At 37.0% G+C, this 10,000-nt stretch overlaps 1 protein-coding gene across 4 annotated transcripts in view; it reads right to left on the bottom strand.

Annotated features, from left to right (window-relative positions):
* adgrl3.1 (adhesion G protein-coupled receptor L3.1) overlaps positions 1 to 10,000 on the bottom strand; it is a 176,866-nt gene that overhangs the window by 97,660 nt on the left and 69,206 nt on the right. For all 4 annotated transcript variants that reach the window (XM_026943023.3, XM_026943024.3, XM_026943025.3 and 1 more), the window contains exons 4-5: positions 9,441 to 9,550; positions 1,063 to 1,077 (exon numbers count right to left, since the gene is read on the bottom strand). In XM_026943023.3, the coding sequence (XP_026798824.3) occupies positions 1,063 to 1,077; positions 9,441 to 9,550 (125 nt within the window). The remainder of the gene's footprint in view (positions 1 to 1,062; positions 1,078 to 9,440; positions 9,551 to 10,000) is intronic.

Raw genomic sequence — 10,000 nt, 5'->3', positions numbered from 1 at the left:
GAACATTTTCCTTATAGCTGATTAGTTAGCGAACTAGCGAGTTACTAGCTAACAAAATGTAGATATATTTGACATCCATTTTTTTAAAAGTAGTCTACTTTCAAGTAGATTTTTGCCTCTATACATTTACTTGTATCAACTGGTTTTATGTAATGTTTTGACACAGTGAACATACTTTTATGTAAGTACAGCTTCTCTGTCCTTTTTCCACCCATGGATATATTTATATATGAGTAACTGCAGTATGCGGTATGTAGATTGTGGAACTAGTTGTTCAACCACTGCAATTAAATAACTACAGCCTCCTACAGCCTCAGAAACACTTCACTTGAACAACTGATGAAAGACTTTCGTCCAAAACGTCCCGTTTCATACTACACCGAACTTCCTGAGCTCGGGTTCCTGTCTATAGAGTTTCAGCGCATGTTTTCCCATGTGTCTGCGTGGTTTCCTCCGGGTTCTCTGGTTTCCTTCCAGCCAGTAGGTGGATTGATTATGATAAATTGCAGTTTCACTACAATTCTGTGTCATTTCATATCTTTGAAAGTGCAGATACCATGATATAACAAAATACTGATATTTATACTCATGAAATTTGGCGGATTTTTATAGAAGTGCTCTGTTATGTATATGGAAAATAAATTCCTTATCTAGTCAATGTTGCTCTGAAAGCACTGCCATCGGGCGGTCTACGCTTTGTATGCAAAAAAAAACATACAAAACTGTGATGCTGTGATGATTACTACATCACATACGCTGCTATTATACCGAAGAAATGGCTTGCTGTGAATTTTTCCTTTTTTTTTTTTAACCCCCTACAGGGCATGAACAATAAAAACCAAGAAGTGAAAAATGAAACCCGGGAAGAGCTAGACAGAGAGATGGAGTCGAGGGTTAATTCGGTGAGTACAGTGTTGATGCGAGATCTGGTTTCTCCTTCACATTTTCTAATATACATCATTACAGGCTACTGATCCCCAATCAGTCCTTAGTATTGAATAACACAGAAAACAGGCAGATGGTGAATTACACACTTAAACTGCATTAAAGTAATGGACCTACCTCTCTGCTCCACTTCTGCATCCGCGTTTCCAACAGGGGGGGGGGGAAGACAAAGAGAAAGAGAGAGATAGAGAGAGAGAGAAAGAAAGAGAGAGACCACAGATTAATGACGGCATAGCAAATGAATTCCATATGTACATAACATGCATCATGTCACGATCTCCTGAAACAGATCAACTCTGCTTCATTTACTTTCACGCCACAGAACGAGGAAAAAAAATCAAGTCGCAGAAGCTTATTACATAAAAACGCACTGTGTGAATGCACAAACGAGGAGTCTGATTAGGTGATTATTTTATACGACTTGCTAAATTCCATTCGGTCACAGTTTTACGATTTTAACTCCACCATAAAGAAAGTCATATCAGTTTTATGTGCAAGCATTCACAATGGAGGAACGGGTTTCAAAACATGTGCTGCTTCAGTCCAGTTCAAAAATATGACGTTTAGCTAGAAATGCAACTTTTCCACAGATTACTTTCATACTTTCATGTACAGTTTTCAAAGTCCAACAGTATTTCAGTATTCTATAGTGGTACAATATCTTATAATCTTATCACTTACAATATTGCTATTATACTGTAATCATTTTAGTGATATTGTACCATTTATAAGATATAAAATGTTTTAGATTACAAAAGTGTGTGCATGTGTGTGTGTGTGTGTCTGTGTGTGTGTGTGTGTGTGTGTGTAGGAGGTCGTACTGCAAGATATCTGTTTCCCTATCACACTCTTTCAAGTTTGCAAATCTTTTGTTATTCGTTTGCAGTGAAATTGGAGTCTTATGAACAGCTAAAGTGTCACCGAAAGAGAAAAATTAGTTCATATGACAAAATGTAGAATGAAGATTTTACATGTAGAATGATTATTTTAAAATTATATATATATATATATATATATATATATATATATATATATATATATATATATATATTAGGCACATACAAAGAAATGCTGTAGAGCAAAGATGCCTTCAAAAATAAAGAAATTTAATGTTTCTACATTCAAAAAATACTATAAAGAGCAGTAAACAGTAATAAATGAAACAAAGTCAATATTTGGTGTGACGATTCTTCGCTAGTAGTAGTCTCAGGTACAGTGTGTGCAGTTTTATAAGGAAATGAGCTGTAAGTGTTACTGAGCATCTTGCAGAAGCAGCCACAGTTCTTCTGGAGACTTTGACTCTCACACTTGCTTCTTATTTTTGCAGCAAAACCCAGCAGCATTATGCTTCATTCTTCGTTTTTTGTCTGAAAAGTGTCTCTTATGTAACATGCTGCTTTCTTTACTGACATATAAACATTTTTCTGTAACATTTAATTTTGTGCTGGAAAACTAATGTTTGGAATCTGAAATGTTTTTGCACTGAATCAATAATGTAGAAGTCATTAAATAAAAATCTATAATAAAGTTTGTACTAAAAAAAATAGGGTGCCTAAGACTTTTGCACAGTACTGTATATATACAGTATATATATATATATATATATATATATATATATATATAATCCTACAAGTGATCCTCACAATTCAGAATCATCTGTAAACAGTCCGTTCTTGCATGTAAAATTGCACTGCTGTCTGCCATTACCCCAGTGAAGCGTTCAAGCACTTTAGCTGGAGTGCCAGCATTTCTCCTGGACGTATATTGAATTTGAAGCTCCAGATATAGTATGACGAGTACCTGGGGGACTTGGAGTAAACGTGACACTCAACAAGCCGGTGTTTTTTTTTTTTGTTTGTTTTTTTTTTGTAACATATTTCTTAATTCGGAAATGTCGGCTTTGGATTTTTCAACCAAAGACATCTCTGTCTGCTCAAAGCTGATTCATTTCATTTGCTTTCATTTGTTTGGTTGTGTGATTTGACTAAATAATAAGACAGTGTGTAGAAAAATATGTATGTTGAAAAAAGTTGCAGTATAACATTTTATCAGCTTACATTTCATATCATGTTCGTGACTTTTTTAATACAAAAAAAATAACGTGCTCATTTAGAGGCCCATTAGAATCTGAGAGTGGGCATTGAAGAAGTCCTTAAATACAAAGATTTACATATTAGATGGAACATATGTTTGATCAAACAATACATTAATGCCTGCTGGCTATTTTGCTAAGCTAAATGTTGGACCTAACCTGTACAGTGCACTTGGAAAAACAGTCGAATAAAGCAGATGTCCTACATCAGGGCCAAAAACAGGGAGGCGGATTGGAACACAGCCACCTGCTCCATCACAGGGGAGAAGACAAGAGCCAAAGATCCTCCAGAAAACATTTGGAACGTGCTCCCAAGGGTCTCTGGCACAGAGGTAATTAAATTACCTGTGTGCATGTGTGAGTGTGTGTGTGCGTGTGTGTGTGTGTGTGTGTTAGGGCTTCACAATTCTTGATGAAATTGGAATCACATCTTTTTTGGCTTCGAATTAAGGTCATGATTCTCACACAGAGCAAATAGCATTTTGCAGAACATAACTTTTTTCAACTCCTGAACTTCTACACTTCCTCGACTTACATCGCTTGAGATCACAATTGGTCTGGAACTGCACCGTGAAACTGTGCGAGCTTTCTCTCTAATTTGTCCGAGTAATCTCAGGAACTACCTTTGCAGTTATCCAATCAGCCAATCATGTGGCAGCAGCACAACGCATATAATCATGGAGTTACAGGTCAAGAGTTTCAGTTAATGTTCACATCAAACATCAGAATAAGGAAAAAAAAAAAAAAAAAAGCATCCTATGTGTGGAGGGTCTACAGGCTGAAACACCTTACTGTTGAGAGAGATCAGAGGAGAATGAGCAGACTGGTTTGAACTCAAAGGAAATCACTGAAACTCACTGAAAGTGGACAGCTGAAGCCTGGAAAAAAGCCCAGGTGATTTTTCTAATCTTCCGCTGTCCAGTTTCAGTGAGTTGGTCCCAATGATAGCCTCAGATTCCTGTTCTTGGCTGACAGGACTGGAACCTGATGTGGTCTTCTGCAGTTGTAGCCCATCCACCTCAAGGTTTGATGTTTTGTGCGTTCTGAGATGCTTTTCTGCTCACCATGGTTGTAAAGAGTGATTATTTGAGTTACTATATCCTTCCTGGCAGGTTGAATCAACCTGGCCATTTTCCTCTGACCTCTCTCATCAACAGAACTGTCACTCACTCAATGGTTTTTTGTTTTTTAGCACCATTCTGTGTAAACTCTAGACAATGTTGTGTGTGAAGTTCCCAAGAGATTTCTGAAATACTCAAAGCAGCCAATCTGGCGCTAACAGGCATGCTACGGTTTAAGTCACAGAGATCATATTTTTCCTCATTCTGATGTTTAATGTGATTTTATGCATTGTGCTACTGCTGATTGGATAACTGCATAAATGAGAAGGTGTACAGGCGTTCCTATTAAAGTGAATATACACATACTTAATGTCACAACAGCCCAGGACAGTACCTCTCCCCATCTGCGGAGGTCAGAATTCTAATTAGTTGCTCATTTCCTGTTTACTTCCTGGTTTTTGCCTTATTTAAGCACATCTTTCAGTTATTCTTCGCGAAGTCTTGCCATTTATTGAGCTGTGTTTCCCCTGACTGGCTATTCTATGTATTCTACTGTATTTGACCATTTTTTTGGATTACACTTTTGATTTGATGATTATTTGATGCCAGTGAGGTTTTTTTTTTTTAACACTGACTGCCTAAAGACTTTGATTTTTGGATTGATTCAATAAACTCTGCACATTGATCCTTGCTCTACTGCCGAGTCTGGTTTGTGTATTCTCATATTCTCATACTAAGTGTGTATATACAGTATATATATATATATATATATATATATATATATATATATATATATAAACATGTAATTTCTTTTCTGATACTTGGTTACACCTTCCCTCGCTTTAACAGCTCCAATCCTGTCAGGTAGGGGTGCTCGTGAATTTTAGCCCACTCTTTCACTGACTGGCTGCAATTCAGATACACTTTGTGGGTGTCTATCTCGTGTTTCATCTGCTGTTCCAAATAATCCCACAAGTTTTCCATGAGAGTGAGGTCAGATGGTTTTGCAGTCCAGTCAAAGCGTTCCACGATGCTCTTCGAAGAAGTCACACACGGATTTGGCCCTATGCACCCTACAGTCCTACATCCTGGAACGTGGGAGTTCTCAAAGCAACCCAAGCAAAATGCAACCCTAAGAGACAGACAATTCAGTTTTATGCTAAATTAAATTCATCCAGATGTGGCCAGTCCTATTGGTGGATACGGTTAATTTCCTGTCCGTTACATATAAACAATAACATATTAACAAAGAAAAACGTACAAAATTGCCTCAATAGGGCCAAAGCTTAATATTTAACTTAATATTTTGAATATTTTAATATTTGTGGCATATAACTAGCATATATGTAACAATAATTCAATGTCTCATTAACACAAAGTCAGACAGAATCTTATAATTCGGAGGTCCTGATTAATATGTAATTACTGGAGTTTTACAGTGCTCTGTCTACACTACCGCAAACCTGACTTGCAACAAAATGTCTTTCTGGCTCCTTCACATAAAGCCTGCACACAATCATAATTTCTAAAGGAAAAAAAAAAAATCATGCCCTGTTGCGTGAGATTATAAATCGTATAAATGACTTCACAGATGCATAAAAAAAAAGCCAGTCTTTTACGATTCTTTTATATGACTCGCTACCTTTCATCGGGTCACACTTTGATGACTTTAATCTCAAAAAGAATTCATAAAACTTTTATGAGCTAACGTTCATAAGAAGGGTAACAGATTTGTGCGTGTGATCAAATCGTCCAACATTAATATTCGGCGTGTGGACTTCATATTCTGATATAAATCTACATATGTTCTCCATCTTGCAGATTTTCACATAAGACAATGTCCGTATTACTGAGTAAACAGAGTAAACAAAGACCACACAAACATGTTGACTTGTAGAACTGTCACATGACCATAAAGGGTATGTGTATCCTCGGCCAGTCTGCTCTGCGGGTAAATGATTCACATGTACGTATGTCAGAAACATTTGTGTATCTGTGTTTTCAGGCTTTTCCTGCTGCCAGTCCACCAGTCACACAATACTGATTTATTGTCCGTGTTACCACGGCTACCCTAGTCTGGAATGCTGAAATCAGGAAAACAGTGACACACACACTCTCCATACTGCTTCACTCGGTCCCACAATGATTGGCAGGTGAAGGGCGACGTGCCCAGACAGCAGCAGATGGACAGTTACACACGTTCGCTAACATAGCAGCCCGGGCAATCATAAATACTTTTGTCCGTGCTGCAGTTTAGCAGTTTATGCTTGCTAATGTCTGATTCCAATCTGTCTCAATGTCAACATGGACTGTAATGCTTCCACAAAGTCAGCATCTACTCGAGTGTTTCCTCAGAGACATACACAAATCCTATAAGGCAGAACTGCCTAGCAGCATACAAACAGCACAATGGATACAAAAAGTCTTCACATCCCTTTTAAAATGGCAGGTTTTCATGAAATAAAAGAATGACACTAAGACAAATCATGTCAGATCTTTTCTCACCTTTAGTGTGAAATTGTATACAAATGAAGTGAAAAACAATCAGATACAACAATAATCTAGTTGCATAAGTGTGTACACCCCTAAACTAATACTTTGGAGAAGCACCTTTTGAATTTATGACACCACTCAGAATTTTTGACTATGACTAAGAGTCTGTCAGTGTGGCACATCTTGACTTGACAATATTTTCTCACTCTTTCTTGCAAAAACCTTCTAGGGCCATTAAATTGTAATTGCCAGGTCACCCCACAGATTTTTAGTTGGATTCAGGTCTGGGCTCTGGCTACGCCATTCAAAAACATTGATCTTCTTTTGGTTAAGCCATTCCTTTGTTGATTTGGATCTATGCTTTGGGTCACTGTCATGCTGAAAGGTGAAATTCCTTTTCATCTTCACCTTAGTAGCAGACATCTGAAGGTTTTGCACTAAAATTGGCCAGTATTTGTAGGTATTCATGAATCCCTCCATCTTGATAAAAGCCCCAGTTCTGGCTGAAGAAAAGCAGTTCTAAAAGCATGATGCTGCCACCACCATGCTTCACTATAGTTATGGTGTTCTTTTGGTGATGTGCTTTTTTTATGCCAAACATACCTTTTGGAATTATGGAATTATACCTTTTGGAAGCTGGTCTCATCAGACCATAACACATTTTGCCACATGGTTTAGGGTGATTTAGTTGGGCTTGGATGTTTTTTGTGAGAAAGTGCTTTTGTCTAGCCATCCTACCCCATAGCCTAGACATGTGAAGAATATGAGTATCAGTAATCAGTCAGATATTCCTGCAGCTCTGTTAAATGTTGCCACTGGTCTCTTGGTAGCCTCCCTAGTAAGTTTTTGTCTCGTCCTTTTGTAAATTTTGGAGAGATCTTCTGTTCTTGGTGATGTCACTGTGGTGCTCCATTTTCTCCACTTGTTGATGATGGCCTTCACAGTATTCCATGGTACATCTAATGTTTCTGAAATTCTTTTATACCCGTCTCCTGATCCATTCCTTTCAACAAGTGAGATACCGTACATGCTTTGTAAGCTCCTACAGAAACAGGTCTTTATGTGGGGTTAATCAGAATAATTTCATTGATGACAGCTGTATGATAATTACTTCTGAACATGAGATTGAATGTGAACACAGCCACATCCCCAATTATAAACTTATGCACACTTATGCAACCAGGTTATTGTAACTTCTTTTATTTTTCCTACTTTTCCCTAAAATGTTTCTGATTGTTTTTCACTTAAATTTTATACGCTGTAATTTCCTATTGAAGGTAGAAAATGTTCAGACATGTTTAATGTTTAATTATCTTGGTTTAATTTTTTTCATCACAAAATAATGTCCATAATACTGGTCTATGCAAAAAAATGTCTATGTCTCTCTAAACAGGGTTTTCCACTGACAGATGTTCACTGACTGCAGCTTCCCTCTGAGAGTGTATAATAGGTGGCCAGACAGCCAACACGCTGCAGTTTTTCCTTTCGCCTGGCAGTGGCAGCAGATTGTGTTAGCTAATGAGTTAACTAAAATGCAAGAGCCTTCTGCATCTGCAAATTAAATTACAGAACGATAAAAGCGCAAAGTTAACAGTCAGAAACACCACTAAGCATGGCCAACCTTTCACGAATTCTTGAAAGAGTCCATAATTTTATTTATGATTACGTTAGTTTGTTCCTGAAATAGGGGGGGACCACATATAAAAAGTGCTGTAATTCCTATCCTGTTCATCCAGTTTGAATATAAATACATATAAATACTATATATATATGGTGGAGTCCATGCCTCGACGGCTCAGAGCTGTTGTGACGGGGAACTACACAATATTAGGCAGATGGCTTTAATGTTATGGCTGATCAGTGTATATTCACTCGAGCCTATGAAATATTTGAAATATTCATTCCACTAGTCACATGTTCAACAGGAAGTTGCCTCATCCAAATTTCCTAAAGATCATGCGAAGAAGAAAATTAGGTTCTTCCATTCTTTTGTCTTTGTTTTCATTTATATTGTCATTAACTGATGAAATCCTTTTCAATGTACAACCTTGTTAGCCAAATTTTCTTGCATTCAGTGTTTACAATTCATAAATGAATAAATACAATTTATTTTTTTATTTTATTTGCACCTCAATCATGTAATCACTCAAAAGATAATTATTCCTGTGTGAAGACTATTATATTATTATTATTATTATTATTATTATTATTTATTAAGACTTTATTAGTTTTATTTGAACCCTTGGCATCACTGTGATTAAAAAAAAAATATATATATATATATATATATATATATATATATATATATATATATAAATAAATAAATCATGTATCTAATAAACTGCATGCAAACATTATGAAAAATGGTTTTGCCCAAAATCTAAAGGATGTATTTGTTTATATGATTTCTTTATACGCTATAAAAAGATGCAACTTTCCTACTTCACTGCAAGCACACCTTTGTTTATTACCTAATACATTACATTTGAATAGGAGCAGTGAATAATGGAGTTTTTTTTGCAGTTGGATTTTGGAAATCATCCTACCGTTATAGGGTTCAGAGATTTGTATTTAAAAAAATTACACACATTCGATATTTTAACGACATTTTCATTTTAAGTTTTTGTTTGCAATGTTTAGTCTGCTAAATGAGAATCAACGGTAGCAAACAAACATTATATTGGCTTACGCGTCATGGAAAAAAATAATCTGTCTGGCTTTGTGTGTGTGTTTGTGTGTGTGTGTGTGAGAGAGAGAGAGAGAGAGAGAGAGAGAGCGCAAGAGAGACTGTGTGTGTGTGTGTGTGTGTGTGTGTGTGTGAGAGAGACAGAGAGAGAGAGTGTACTTACTGTATGGCACACACTCATACTGAACCTCCAGGTATTTGTATGTTCCAGGACACGGATCGGGAAAAACATCTGGGCCTGCAACCACTGCGCACTGGGTCCTGTTATTACACCTGAGAGGGAGAGAAAGAGAGAGAGAGAGGGAGGGAGGGTGAGAGGGAGAGGGAAAGAGAGAAAGAGCGAGGGAGAGAGAAAAATAGAAGGGGGGGGAGAACAAGAGAGAGTCCCAGTGAGAAAAAAAAAGCAAAAAGGGGGACAGGGAGTGAGAGGGAAAGGAAGAAGAAAAGAGGGAGAGTGAAACAGATAAAGAAAACAGATAAAAAACAAAGAAAGGGGGGGTGGGAGAAAGAGAATGAGAGAAAGGGAAGATTGAGGTAGAAAATAGGCAAGCAGAAAAGCAGAGAGAAAGAAGAAGAGAAAGTATAGGGGTATTGGAAAGAAAGAAAGAAAGAATGAAAGAGAAAAAAGAAAGAAAGAAAGAAAGATTGACAAAACAGAGATTGAGAGAGAAAGAGATGACATTAAATGTAACGTAAAAACACACTGTACGAATATTACATGTT

The sequence above is a fragment of the Pangasianodon hypophthalmus genome, chromosome 28 (genome assembly GCF_027358585.1).
Source record: "Pangasianodon hypophthalmus isolate fPanHyp1 chromosome 28, fPanHyp1.pri, whole genome shotgun sequence".
NCBI lineage: Eukaryota > Metazoa > Chordata > Actinopteri > Siluriformes > Pangasiidae > Pangasianodon > Pangasianodon hypophthalmus.
This window is presented reverse-complemented; position numbering and strand designations above follow the sequence as displayed.